General features: G+C 35.2%; 7 protein-coding genes across 7 annotated transcripts; 1 reads left to right on the top strand and 6 right to left on the bottom strand.

The window, feature by feature from the left end:
- Positions 1 to 82: 82 nt before the first annotated feature.
- Positions 83 to 1393, bottom strand: RO3G_07275 (GTP-binding protein YchF; the record flags this gene model as incomplete). Its single annotated transcript, XM_067661865.1, has 3 exons — positions 83 to 1024; positions 1078 to 1166; positions 1228 to 1393. The coding sequence occupies 3 exons, from the start codon at positions 1391 to 1393 to the stop codon at positions 83 to 85; spliced, it is 1197 nt and encodes a 398-aa protein (XP_067517966.1).
- Positions 1394 to 2690: 1297 nt separating this feature from the next.
- On the bottom strand, positions 2691 to 3284 carry RO3G_07274 (uncharacterized protein; the record flags this gene model as incomplete). The annotated part of the gene is made up of 3 exons (XM_067661864.1): positions 2691 to 2738; positions 2920 to 2959; positions 3223 to 3284. 3 exons carry the CDS (start codon positions 3282 to 3284, stop codon positions 2691 to 2693), a joined length of 150 nt encoding a protein of 49 aa, XP_067517965.1.
- Positions 3285 to 4355: 1071 nt separating this feature from the next.
- RO3G_07273 (uncharacterized protein) lies at positions 4356 to 4711 on the bottom strand (the record flags this gene model as incomplete). Its single annotated transcript, XM_067661863.1, has 2 exons — positions 4356 to 4429; positions 4483 to 4711. The coding sequence occupies 2 exons, from the start codon at positions 4709 to 4711 to the stop codon at positions 4356 to 4358; spliced, it is 303 nt and encodes a 100-aa protein (XP_067517964.1).
- A 2818-nt stretch (positions 4712 to 7529) lies between these two features.
- On the bottom strand, positions 7530 to 8894 carry RO3G_07272 (uncharacterized protein; the record flags this gene model as incomplete). Its single annotated transcript, XM_067661862.1, has 3 exons — positions 7530 to 7737; positions 7915 to 7939; positions 8873 to 8894. The coding sequence occupies 3 exons, from the start codon at positions 8892 to 8894 to the stop codon at positions 7530 to 7532; spliced, it is 255 nt and encodes an 84-aa protein (XP_067517963.1).
- A 755-nt stretch (positions 8895 to 9649) lies between these two features.
- On the bottom strand, positions 9650 to 9814 carry RO3G_07271 (uncharacterized protein; the record flags this gene model as incomplete). The annotated part of the gene is made up of 1 exon (XM_067661861.1): positions 9650 to 9814. The coding sequence occupies one exon, from the start codon at positions 9812 to 9814 to the stop codon at positions 9650 to 9652; it is 165 nt and encodes a 54-aa protein (XP_067517962.1).
- A 1708-nt stretch (positions 9815 to 11522) lies between these two features.
- Positions 11523 to 11936, bottom strand: RO3G_07270 (uncharacterized protein; the record flags this gene model as incomplete). Its single annotated transcript, XM_067661860.1, has 2 exons — positions 11523 to 11779; positions 11915 to 11936. The coding sequence occupies 2 exons, from the start codon at positions 11934 to 11936 to the stop codon at positions 11523 to 11525; spliced, it is 279 nt and encodes a 92-aa protein (XP_067517961.1).
- A 1154-nt stretch (positions 11937 to 13090) lies between these two features.
- On the top strand, positions 13091 to 13995 carry RO3G_07269 (uncharacterized protein; the record flags this gene model as incomplete). The annotated part of the gene is made up of 5 exons (XM_067661859.1): positions 13091 to 13136; positions 13273 to 13403; positions 13453 to 13545; positions 13609 to 13704; positions 13855 to 13995. The coding sequence occupies 5 exons, from the start codon at positions 13091 to 13093 to the stop codon at positions 13993 to 13995; spliced, it is 507 nt and encodes a 168-aa protein (XP_067517960.1).
- Between the last annotated feature and the right edge of the window lie 22 nt (positions 13996 to 14017).

The raw sequence follows: 14017 nt of genomic DNA, 5'->3' as shown, positions 1-14017 counted from the left end.
AAGTAGGAACAAGATGGATTTATTTAACAAAAAAAAAATAGAGGGATTCGAAAGGTTATGTATAGTGTGTAGATGAAAGAATCTATTTCTTCTTGGCGGGTGCAGTAACATTGAACTTGAAGTAAATGATATCACCATCTTCAACGACATAATCCTTACCCTTTTGCATGTATTTGCCTGCTGCCTTCACAGCCGAGTCAGATCCCAGTTCCTTGAGAGCGTCATATTTCATAACTTCAGCCATAATGAAACCACGTTCAAAGTCAGTGTGAATGACACCAGCAGCTTGAGGAGCCTTGGTGTATTTACGAATAGTCCAAGCTCTGACTTCGTCAGGACCGCCAGTGAAGAAGTAGATCAATTGAAGAGCGGCATAACCATTCACAATGATCTTGGGTAAAACAGAGGGTGCGTTGAGTTCTTTTTGAATACTTTCCTTTTCTTCGGGAGTGGCAAGCGTAAGACGGTATTCATAAGCACCAGAGTAAGGAATCATCATGTCACCAGCAGAGTTTTCATCAATCCAGGCCTTGATCTTGGGAAGCCACTTGTTCTTCTTGCGAATGAAATCCTTTTCACTCAAGTTGGCAAGGTAGATCACAGGCTTGGCGGTGATCAAGTGAAGACCATTGATGTGTTCAATTTCCTTGTTGCTCCATTCACCGTGACGAACGTCCTTTCCTTGTTGGACCCATTCGAGCACCTTGTTGACCGTCACGGCCTCTTCCTTCTTGGCCTTATCAGCCGCGTTACCACCGTGACCAAGACGACGAACGGCATTGTTCAATTCCGTAGCTTGCTTGACAAGGAATTCTTCATCCTTCAAACGCAATTCTTCACGAATGATTTCCATATCACGAAGAGGGTCCAATTCTCCTTCGACGTGAATGACATCGGCTTCATCAAAAGCACGGACGACGTGGAAAATAGCATCTACAGCTCTGATGTGAGACAAGAAAGCGTTACCCAAACCAGCACCTGAGGCAGCACCCTTGACAAGACCGGCGATATCAATCACAGTCAACTGAAAATATCTGTCAGTTTCTCCCTCTTCACATTCTCATCGTGTACACTTACAAAAGCAGGAATTTCCTTTGCAGGCTTGTAATGTTGACACAACCAATCGAAACGGGGATCAGGAACAGCCACACGAGATTCTTCGGGGTCTATCGACGGAAATGGGTCACGATGCTTTCTTTTGCTTTTATTTTTTTATTGGTCACTTACCAATAGTACAGAAAGGATAGTTTTCAGCAGCAGCAGAGGCGTTGGTAAGGGCGTTAAAGAAGGTAGATTTACCGACGTTAGGAAGACCAACAACACCAATCTTCAAGTTATTGGAAGGACGACCGAGCAATGCCTTTTCTTCTTTAGCAGCCTTCTTTGGTGGCATGACTATTTTTTTTAATTCGTTGTGAGTGCATACGTTGAATAGGTCTTTTTCTGTGTGTGTCTGTGCAAGTAACTCACTGTTTTATTTTTTTTTTTTTGAACTTGGAAAAAAAAAAAGTTCCTTTGTTATTTTTTGTTAAAAATTTTGAATTTTTTCAGTCCCAGCATCAAAAGTCCGTCTATTAGTGCAAAAATGAAAAGCCACAATAATTGGGTCGAAACCGATTGCTTTCTATTTCTTTCCCATTGTCTGAGGATTTTATTCGGATGCCGCATTTTTAGCTGGCCATCCCAAGAAACATGTTGAATAACAGGGTTTAAACCCCACGAACAAACAAACAGAAAACGATCATGAAGATTAGAACTAGTGTCACCAGACAAGAGATCAATCCAGTAAAAAGAATTTGATCACTTTGCTAGGGGGGACTTTGCCCTCTTGTCTTTCTTTCACCTAGTACAGTGCAGCCAGTGGATTTTGTCGGTTAGCGAAAAATAAAGGCCAAAAGTCTTTGTCCCACATGGTCAGAAGCCAAGTCAATTCCTCTATTGTCGCAATGCAAAATCCAATGATCAGTTAGTGTCTAAATGATTATCGTTTTGAATTAGAGAAATTATCGGATGGCTTAAGCCAAATTGGCCAAAACAAAAGACCAGTTGCCTCGCCAATTCAATGATATTATCAACTGGAGTGAGGCTGTCTCTCTTCCACCTTCACTTTTGACCAAAACAATTCAATTGGGCTCAGAAAAGGCGAGTATCTGCGACTTTCGATTAGATTTTGAACGGCAAAAGGCTTATAAAGAGCGTCATTATTCAGGATGAGATGACAGCCTGACATTTCATGTTCATCAAGTGTATCTACTGATAAATTGCAGACAATACTTGCTTCGCCTGCCAACTCCCGTATTTGACTCTGTTGTGTCAATCGCCCTAGAGCCATTTCTCTTTCTCTGACAGAGTTTAGACTACTTTATACCCATTTTTCTGTCGCAGTAAATTTTAGCCAGCCTTGGCGGTCTTTTGCTTCACTGTACTCCTCGATAATTCGAGGCGGGCTGCTTGTTTGAATAGGGTCGAAAGAAATGTTTATTTAAGGCGAATAGAAGATATTTTGAGATAATTTCTCATAAGTTTTTTTTTTATGTTTAATTCTATCATCTGTATAAAAGCATATTCATATTGTGACAATATGAATCATTTTTAAAGGCAATGGATGGCTTAAACAAGTGGATATAATCATGGTAAATGTAAGGTTTTGGTACATCTGCGTCTTCAGCCAATCTTGAAACTATGGAAGTTTAGCGACGATGTGTTAAATAATTACAATTAGTCGTACATTTCTTGCCCTATATAAATTGAACACTTTACTTTGAAACTTGCAAGATTTTCGATGGTTTCTTCGATATTGGTATATAATTCAGGTGAGCTAGGAAGTTTTAATTTTTCAATTTCATAGAATTGATAAAGAGAAGTATTTTCGAAGTCAAAAGCCATAACGTAGAGTTCAATATTGAATCCGCTAAATACCATACCAAAAGTAACAAATTCTTCTGGGTCCTTGCTCTTCCTAATACGAACATACAGTTGTCTTTTAAATATTTCAGCTGTTCTAGCCCGATCTTCCTCTACTAATTGAGTGGTGGTGCCTGGAAATTGTATCTCACCACAACCAACTTCTTGGCCATTTGCGACCAAAACAAAGTCAGTTTGAATCCTTTTACAGGTATTATTAGTTGGTAAGATCGAAATTTTTTCTCTTTAATAGTATTCAATATAGTTTCTTTAGTTTTTTCCCTCTCACATAGTCTGTTAATGTTCAAGAGAGCTTACTGACTATTTGTACGACAGCACACCATTCGCAGGGAAGAGATCTTTAAACAAAGGAGACACATTATTCACTATAAACCCAATTTTACTCTTTTTCCCTGGCACCTGTTTGACATTGATAACTGTGTCTGCCATACTGCAAAGGAATGTATTTAGGTGCAGTTGACTAGGTGTAGTTGCAATAGGTGGATAATATAGTTGATTTTTCTTCAATTTCTAAATCAGTAAATACCAAAAATTAACAAAGATATAGTATTTAAAAATCCCTGGTTTTACTATACCATTCACCACTCTAATTTTACTATATTCTTGATCATCTAAAATTGTAGGTGTAAGTTCATAAACTTCAGATAAACCAACATTATAATTTATGGAAGAAATAGCCCTGGAGGATTTTTTTTTTTTTTTTTTTTTTTTTTTTTCAAAAAAAAGTGAACAAACATAGTCAGTTAACGCATTCATGAAAACTTACAATCTGCCATACAATGAGCTGCTATTATCATATATAAGTTCTTCTTTTTAATTTGCTTCACATATGTCCACCTCTTGCAATGCCATAATATGTTTTCTGGTTTTACAATCACACCAAATCAATTTCCGGACAAAATTTTGAAAAAAATATGGTATGTAAATTCAAGACCAATGAATACATGTGAATCTAGGCTTGGGATTTCAAGTTTTGAAAAAAGAAAGGTTCAGGTGCTTATTTTAAAAGCATATCCATAAAATAATTTTCAGTATCCTGATGTACCGCCTTTAGCTTTAGAAACTGCTTCACATCACCTCTTCATGCTTTAAACCAACCGGTTGGCCCACTCTCCTTGCAGAGCTACCTTCCATTACTCCAATTTTTTGATGGACAATTTTTTTCTCTCAATTTGTCTTTCAAAAACATTCCAAACATGCTTTATGAGGTTCAAATCAGGGCTTTGAGCAGGCCAGTACTCAAAACCCCCGATTTGGTGGGTCTCCTTCCACCAGCGAGCATAACTACATGTATAACAGAAAGCACCATCCTCTTGGGAGATAAAATCACTTCTCCTGATGCACTGTGACATTTGAAATCCAAGGATGGGACCTATTGGCCAAAATATGGATGTATGTTTCTTCGTCTACAGAACCGGTTTCAATCATTTCTAAAGATCCAAAACTTCTCCTCCAAAAACAACCCAAGCCATAGCACCACCGCCATCCCACTTGACTGCAGATACTACATTTTTTTTTCATTATAACAACCTCCTTCCTTCCCGAGCACTCTTTTACCGCGTTTACTGTATTTCATACAAAAGCGTGATTCATCAAACCAAACAACGTTTCTCCATTGGTCTTTGATCCAATTGATGTGTTCCTTTGCCCAGTGAAGCCTACTTTTGCGATGTCTTGCAGTTAATCTAGGCTTGTGAGCTGCTCTGTACGATTTGAAGGCAAGTCGATCGACATACAATCGAAGAGTTTCTATACAAACAAAAACATCTGGCTTTGCTAATTCCATATTTATTTCTTTATAAAAGGTAAAAGGATCCTCTCTAATTATCCTCTTCCAGTGCCTTTCAGTTCTTTCATTTATCTTCAGTGGACGACCTGTTTGCTTGTGAGACAAAGGACTGCCATAGTTATCAATCTTGGCTCTTATGTCTTGCTCAGTGGACTTGTTCAATCCAATAATTTCTGCGATTTCTCTAATCGTGTAATGTGTTCTAAGAAGATAAAACCTCTCATACTTTACTTTCTTTTGCTTCATCTTCAGACATAACTAAAGGTCGTGTGCAGTCTATGGAGATTCGAGTAGATATGGTTTTTTAATGAGATGATGGATGAGAAAAAGAGGAACTTTATTTTGTTGTAAGCATAAAATTATCTTCAAAAAGTTTCTTTGCCCGAAAATTAATTTGGTGTCATTGTATTGTTGTTCCTCCCTCACTTTTTTTTTATTTAATAAAAATTGTAAACCAAAAGAAAAAAATTCGCTGAAGCTTTAACTTACTCATAGAACTCTTTTTGTAAAAGTGGTCATTACTATCGTTTCTTATAAAATGAATAAAGGAGAGAAATTTCACAGCCATGTGTAACACAGTATGCAAAAAGATTTGATTGACATATGATTTTAACAAGAGAAAAAAGGGGAGTAAAAATATCCATGGGAAAAGCTTAAAAGTACTAAACTATCTTTATTAAAGCTAATTACTATGAAAAGTAATCATTTGATTGCTTTATTATTTCCTGAAAGGAGCTTATCCCTTTGATAACTGCTTAAATAAATTTTTTATACGTTACCTAAAAAGATAATGAAATACAAGGTTTATGCTGTGTTACTTTCGTCATTTTCTTGCATGAGTTATTTAAATAAAGGATGATTTGAAAAGAAATAAGGCCTTAAGTAAAGTAAATTAAATGTGATTTGAATGTTGCTTCTCACTATTTGTTGTTTTCATCACTATAGCCAAAATAAAATTGTGAACAGGGCTACTTTTTTTGAATTCGCCGTTTGTCTGAAATACGGTATGTAAAGGGATGATATTAGGAATTGATAAAGTAAATAGAAAGTCAAGAAAGTTATTTTATAAAATATGGATACTAAACTTATTGTAAACAATGAGTCATTTTTTTTCCTATCATTTTTTTTTAAAAATATAAATACACAGCCTTTTCATCTTACAAAAGTATTATTCTTATCGTTCTCATCATCATCTACTGTGTAAATATATAAATATATAAATTCATATCAGATTATAATTCACTTAGTTGTCTATTTATGCATCCTCTCTTGTCTTATAAGAAATCATCATTCACATTATTCTCATCGTGCTCATCGCTTTCATATCATCATCTATTGTGTAAATATATAAACCTATAAATCTATGTTATGATTACAACTTATCTAGTAGTTGTTGTCTAATAGTACTTAAAATAACCAAGATTCATCAAATCCTGTCATCATTTGTTTTTGGCTAATTATATACTCACTTGTTGGCTTTGGTATCAATCAACTTTATGCTTCTGTCTTGTTCATCTTCTTCAAGCTACTGTCATCTTGCCAATCTGCTCAAGCGTCGCTGCCACATCTGTTTGGTTCAATACTGATACGTATCTTTATTTTGTCTCGGCTTGTGGGAACGGATAGTTTGGTTCCGAAGAGCTCTTGTATATGTACTTAGTGTATGAATGCAAGTTGCCTTAGTACGTTCTTGGATTGAGTAATCAGTCTTTAGCATGGGACGAGCACCTCACATTCCAGTTTGCTATATTGGGTTGGTGCCAATACTGGAGGAGACAGAGGACTGCCTGTGTTCAGCGGTTCGATTACTTCTACTTGTTCGTTTTTTAATCGGGCTTGTGGAGACGGATCGTTGGTTCCGAAAAGCTCTTATGGGATTCGCTATTATATATACTTGATGTCCTAGTACGTTCTTGGACTGAGTAATCAGTCCTTAGCATGGGATGAGCACCTCACATTCCAGTTTGCTATATTGGATTGGTGCCAATACTGGAGGAGACAGAGGACTGCCTGTGTTCATCTATTCGAGTACTTTCCACTTGTTCTTTTTTCTTCTCTGGTTCAATATTGGATGGTACCAATTCTATTGAAATACCAAGAAGATGTGCTATATGCACAGGCTTTTATCGTGCGCTATTGCAGTATTGTTCCAATCCAGTTGTTTCAAGTTGCCGGTTCCTTTTCAAACGATGCTCTTTATCTGTCGATGTTCTTTATCAAACGATGCTCTTTACCAAACAATGCTTTCTTTCAAATGCTTTTTATCAAATAATGCCGTCTATCAAACAATAATTTATGTTACATTTACTGGTCACTGAATCTTTGTATCTTGTTAAACTCTTGTCATCAATATTCTTTTAATTGTCATTGAAATATCTTGCTGTATTCATAACATCACAACACATTTTGAAATTAGACTTTTTACAAATTAATATATAAAGCTTTGTTGTTTTCTCTTTGTCTCTTTATCTACTCTAAATATTGTCTTTTTTAATCTTTGGTGATCATATGTTTATTGGCTACAAATAATCTTATAATACAGTATTCATACTTTAACAACGCATTAGGGTCGGATATATCCTATGTCTAGGAATTAATGCCTTTAAGTGAGCGTGTTTGACAACAATATAAGTTTCTGCACTGCTTCCATTTGATTCGGGTTCAGAGGATTTTTTATGGCTCCATTGGTGTAATGCTTTAGAAAACTTTTAGCCAAATCTTGATTCATACTATTAACTTTTTCAATTTTGGCCCATTCATGGAATTCGAAGTATATTTTTTCAACTTTATTTTCTATTAACTTCAGTGATTCTTGTTAGTCTAGCTGATTCAATTCTTCGTAGATGTAGATTTCGACAACCGTTTCATCGTCATCATATTCGGGTTTGTTTTCATAATTTGGTTGTAGGCTTGGCACAAGACTAGGTGTACTGCCTTTTGGATTTGGCCAGTCAAGTATAGTTACAGACTCTTCAAGAGGGTTATCTTTAAAACCATTGACAGCTTGAATAATGTTGTATTTACTTCGTTAAATACTTATTATTCATGTGAGATTACTCAAATTTTACATGAGAAACAATAAGCACTGATTACATAATATTATTTATTATATATTCTTTAAAACTTCTATCCAACGTTTACCGTATAAAATTTTTTATATTGTTCATCAAGCCCAGTAATATAATTGACCTTTAATTTACTTCAATTCCTGAATAATTCCATTTTCTATATAAAGGCGTAGTGTGATTAAATGGTTCTCTCTCTCGTCTTGAAAACTAATAAGAAGGTTACATAGAGTCTCACTCACTAGGTTTTCAAGTACTATTTCCTTTTATTTCTCAACTTTATTATCTGCAAAAAATCTCAACACTCTCCCCAATACTGTCTGTGATATTGAAGTAGTTTGTAGTCGATTAAGAGTAAAAATAAAGTATAAAAAAAGAACTGATAATCAATGAGACTCTTGAACCTCTTTATTGAGTAAAGACAGGAGAGGGATCCCATTAAATACAAACTACTTCTTATTTTATAAAGTTAAAAAAGATTTCTATATTGAAAATAGACTTGATACAAAAATGAACCCTTTATTCGTATGTTGTTACACTTTAATAATGTAAATGGTAGGAAATAAGAGGTCTTTAAATCACAAGTAAAGTTTATGCAGAAAATGGTTGTACAAACGATAATATTGTCTTCTCTACTATAATGCAGTTTTCATAAAAAAATGATTAAAGATTCTCTTTTTTTTTTTTTTTCTTCTTTGGAATTTAGTTTCAGGATATTAGCTATGAAAAATTATAAAAACAAAATATGCCGTTATATTTATTTATTCGTTAGCTTAGTGAGGCTTTTTTCGTTTATTTACCGTTTCAAAGTAGATAAACAAGTTTTTTGAATTCTTGGAAAATCAAGAATGAGGTAATAATTCCCTCTAGTCGTGCAATAGTGTGATTGGTTTATATATATCCGACAGTCCAGCTAAAAAACCTATAAAATGAGGATTAATTGAAGCATACTTTTTTCTTTTCAAGATCATGTATCTGATGTACGGCCTATTGTAGATAGAAGTAAAATTCTAGACTACTCTGCCACTGGTTAACTTATTTCCCATTGTCTAAACAAGGTTTGTGGTAGATAGGGAGTCATATTCTAGTCTACCCTTTCCGCTGGTGATTTCCATTGCTTTTATGAGAATGTTTAACTCATAAAAGCTCAGTAGTTCTTCGGAATTTGCTGTTATTTTTTTTATATTTATAATCAAATGAAAAAGTTGGAAAAGTTAGCAAGACTAACCGTTTTACTTAATAGAAATACGCACATGCACTTTGTGTCTTTTTGTATTTATAAGAGTATCATCAGCTCAACAATATTTTATGATTTTTTTTAATACAAGATGTATATTTTTAAGCTTAATAAAGGTTTATTTTAAAACTTTTTTGGAATAATCATATTTCAATCAGTTAGAAGAATCTAGCAAAGATACAACACATCAAGTTGAACAAATGACAGTGTTTCTTTTTGTTTTTGTTTTTATGTATATATACAATCACACCAAATAAATTCTCGAACAAAATATTGAAACAAAAATTTTAAAAAATATGGCATGTAAGTACAACAATTTTTGCAATCTCTCTAATCGTGTAATGTGTTCTAAGAAGATAAAACCTCTCATACTTTACTTTCTTTTGCTTCATCTTCAGACATAACTAAAGGTCGTGTGCAGTCTATGGAGATTCGAGTAGATATGGTTTTTTAATGAGTTGATGGATGAGAAAAAGAGGAACTTTATTTTGTTGTAAGCATAAAATTATCTTCAAAAAGTTTCTTTGCTCGAAAATTAATTTGGTGTCATTGTATATGCTTCAGTATAATGGTTAGAATCCTCGGTTTGATAAGTGTGATCTATTTTATCTGTGGGATAAATGAATCATACTCCTACAATTGAATACCAGCCTCTGATGATGGTGAACTTGGTTCCAGTTGAGAAGGGTTGTCCACATCAAAATGATAGCCATCGTCAGAGCCATTATTATTGCTGTGATCTTCTTCAACTTCTATACTCGGAACAGTAAAACCCAAGTAATGTTTAATTGCAGGCATTTTTATATTTAACTTACAGCATTTTCCCTTTTTCGTGCTGTTAATGTTCATATTGATATTATCAATCTCGCTGGTTGATATATTGAGCAATCACTTGATTTTTCCCTTTATCGCCCTGAATAAAAGAAAGCAAATTAATACTCCACGTTAGCTTACAATATTCATTTAGTGCTACCTCTGAGTTCGTAACTTTAATCAAGGAGTTCAAGTGGTCTTTCATTTCGCCATTGACACAAGAAATATTCCTAATATTCTTGATAGATTCTTTGTAATTTGCTCTTATTCTTTTATTTTTTGGTGGACGCACTTCCTGAGTTGTTTTGGGTTTTTTAAAGGATTCATAATCCCATAATCAAAGTGCTTTGTTATTGAAGTATTCGAAATGCGGCTTACTGGGTAGCCTTATTTTCTTGTTAATATCAAGCATTTGCAAAAATAAGCAATCTGCAAAGGATATCAAAAAAATTCAACATTGATAGGCGTACAAAAAAAATCTCAAAACGATGGATTTGATTGGCCGAAAAAGTGTGCATCACAAATCTTTACATTACTTATGTACTTCACTTGTGTTTTCTTACTTGCAATTACTTCAATGGACAGACTAGGTTTTGGTTGAATAAACTAAAGTGAAGAGGCTGCTATTAATTCTATGGGGCTTTAGAAAGGCATTGATGACGAGTCCGAGCAATCTGCGCTGCTTGGTGTTGTTCCCAGCAATGTAACAGTAGTTTCTTCTTTGGGGGAATGGCGGGCATATTGCTATTATCTTTTTCTTCTGTTTAAATGATTGGTTATGCATCTGAGTATTTATGAGGTAAATATGGTATCTTATAATGTGTATAACATATTCCAACCCTTTTTCTTGCTTAGGTAAAAGGAAACAAATCAATTGGTTATCACGCTATACTCAAATTGGCGTTTGTATGAAGTGTTCAACAAGGTGGTATTGTCTATTGGTATTAGTGCGCTCAATGCTATCTTATATCTTCTGGATAAGGATTTTGTTTTATTGCATCTTGTTCTTGATTAAAACTCCATCTATTTCTTGTTTTATTCCCCATTACCAAGTTTATATTCCCTCTCATTAGTGTGTATTCGCCCCCTCTCATTGGAATATATCGTTACCAAAAATAAAGTCTAGAACAATATATATAGTATTTTCTCAATCTTAACATCTAACAGCAGCTCACACTTGAAAAAGCATAAGCCTCTCTAAAATAACATAGCCGTTTTCTACATGGCGTGTTTTTTACCATACTTTCGGCTTAATAAAAAAAGAACGCACACTCCTCGTCTTTGGCTCGTCTACTACACTATATGTCAAAGCAAAACCAGATCATGTATTTTCATACAATTACTTGACATTCACATCTTGTACGCGAGGGAGGGGGCTTAAAAAAGTGAGAGTGAATCAAACTATGTGTATATTTTAATCTACTTTTAAAGATTATGAAAAGTTGAAAAAAAAATATCCAAAACGAACAGAAAAGAATGCTAAGAGTGTTTGTTTGAAAAACTAACAAACAAATTATTCAGCCACAGTAAATTGTTAAACAAGACTAAATGATAAATGTGTCACTTTTTATCTTTACAAAATACTTATTGAATAAAAGAGGAGTTGGGCTTGTAGGATAGCTATTCTTTCTTTCATTGTGGGTAGCTTTGCCAAGTGGAGCATCACCTTGGTGTATGTTTTTCTAGACGCACCTTAGATCTTACGTATGCATTTGTCTTGTGCCTCCTCTAAAGTTTTCAGCTGAGTGTAAATGAGGTAGTTGATAGCTATGCCGTATTCCGTTTGTGGCCGAACTATTTGAGCATAAAATCGAGAGTATAGGAGCTTGGAAAATCCAGATGGATTTACTCCAATAGAAGATAGGACATTTATCGTAGACATGGCTTTGAAAATATTGCTTTGAACAAGCTTTTCCGGATCAAGATGGTCGCCTGGTTTGAAGGGTATTCCTAGGTAAGCAAAAGTTGTCGCTTGCTGTAAACTTTGGTCATAGATCGCATATTTTATTATTTGTGGTTGGTTATCCAAGATGACGCATTTTGAAGGATTTCACCGGTATCCCATTTGTATATTGTGTTCTTCACGTTTTCGTAGTAGGTCAGCCATTATTGAGCTGTTGGCTATTAGAACCACGTCATCTGCATAGAGTAAACAATTCAAGAGTGGTGCTAACTGTAATGATGGTGTATCATCCTTTATAGTTTGATGGCGTAGGTATACCAGAAGTTGATTTATATATACCGAGTAAAGGTAGGGCGAGAGGATGGATCCTTGGAGTACTCCAGTCTTTGGATAGAAACGCCTAGAAGTAGCATTTGAGAGGAGCACTTCTAACTAGGCTTCGTCAAACAAGTTGCGTAGAAGACCTAGGAGTGGAGATGATATATAAGGCTGTAAGACCTCCCGTATATAGTTCCTGTTGACAGTATCATAGGCGGATTTTATATCCAGAAAGGTTAGAACGGGCTGCTATGATAATGTGAATGCAGTATATGGCGGATTTCTGCAAGACAAAGAGCTTGGTCTATAGCACCACAGGATTCTCTAAAGCCGCCTTGTGCAATGTCAAGTGGAGATCCATTAGTTTGCAAGCTATACTGTATGCAACGCTCCAAGATCTTTCTAAAGATAGAAGTTAGACTGATAGGTCGGTAATTACTCGGTTCGTCAATGCAGCCTTTTTTATATATCGGGACAACTTGAGCAACACGCCAAGATTGTGGAATGTAAGACCACATCCAGCACAAATGGAAGAGCGAAAGAAGGAGCGATGTCAGTAGATGTTGTATAGATCGTAGCATTTCATTCCGGAGGTGATCTAAGCCGGATGCTTTCTTTGTTGGTAAATTTCTAATGGTTTCTTGGATATCCTCTGCAGTAATTGGGCACTTTATCTCAAAGGGTAGAATTGAATTATACATATTGTTTCTTTGTACTTCCCTTAGTAGTTGTCCCCAAAAGATATTCTTTAGATGTGAATCCATTATGTCTGCAGCATGCTGGGGACCTTGAGGTGTAGAAAATGTTGGTCGTAGGGTGCGCTGTTTACGGATACGACTGAGCTTAGAAATGGCTTTTGTGTACAGTATTTTAACCTTAAATTAGACTTTTGACGACTTTCCTTTTACTGATAAACAGTTGGTCATTCGTGCTATGTCGCAGTTTGCCACCCTCAAAAGGGGCAGGCTCGACCTTGACTAGCATGCTTCATCGCTTATAAATGAAATTTATACCTTGTTAAGCTACTTTTTTTGGAGACCATGTCAAGTTCTAATTTCAATTTGCCGGAAAATCTCAACGTTAAAGGTAAAAAAAAAAAAAAAAAAAAAAAAAAAGGAAATCCAATCAGCAAGTTATAGACCTGTTTTTCTATCAGTAGACTTTTGGTCTCTGAAAGTGTCAGACTGGAAGAATATTACCAAATACGATTTTAGATACCTAGTTGGATCTCCAGAAACCTCTAAAAATAAAGCGCACCTTGCATATTATGATGATATAAAGAAATTACAGGAAGGTGTGAAAATGAATTCAAATAAATGGCAAACTCTTGAAGCATGCAAGGTTGCGTTACAGGTAAAGTAGAATAACGACCTGTTTAATCGATTTCAATTCTAACATACAGCAGAATGCTCACAAAAACCATGCAAATAAATTCTTCTGGGAAAACGATGCAAAGCGCGTAGTGGAAATTGCTTCATCAGGATTAGCTATTGATGTAAGAGGATGCCCTTTGACAGTTTGCTGATATATGCTCATAATTAACGATATTTAATAATAGGAAGAATTATTACAATTGGAGAAAGTAACGGCTATTACGGCGCTAAAATCATTCAACGGTACGGTGAATGCAAATCGAGAAGAGAATGAAAGAAACGTAAGGATTACGCAAATATGTTAGTGCTTAGCATTAATAATCACCCTTTCTACAGGAAGAGAAAAGAAAGGCAACCAGTCAGAATGAGCAGGTATGAGTACAAACTTGAATAGGTATTTTTATTTGCATACTTACTGTATAAAATGGTAGACATCAAGCAAACGACAGGATTCAAATCCAGAAAAGCCTTCTTTTAAACAACTTTTCGAATCATTTCAACGTCAAGCATTATCTCAAGCGTCTGTTAATGATGGTCTATGCTTGGAGACCCATATGTATGAACTATTGTAAGTACACTATCCAACAGCAATCT

The sequence above is a fragment of the Rhizopus delemar genome, genomic scaffold (genome assembly GCF_000149305.1).
Source record: "Rhizopus delemar RA 99-880 supercont3.5 genomic scaffold, whole genome shotgun sequence".
Classification (NCBI taxonomy): Eukaryota; Fungi; Mucoromycota; class Mucoromycetes; order Mucorales; family Rhizopodaceae; genus Rhizopus; species Rhizopus delemar.
This window is presented reverse-complemented; position numbering and strand designations above follow the sequence as displayed.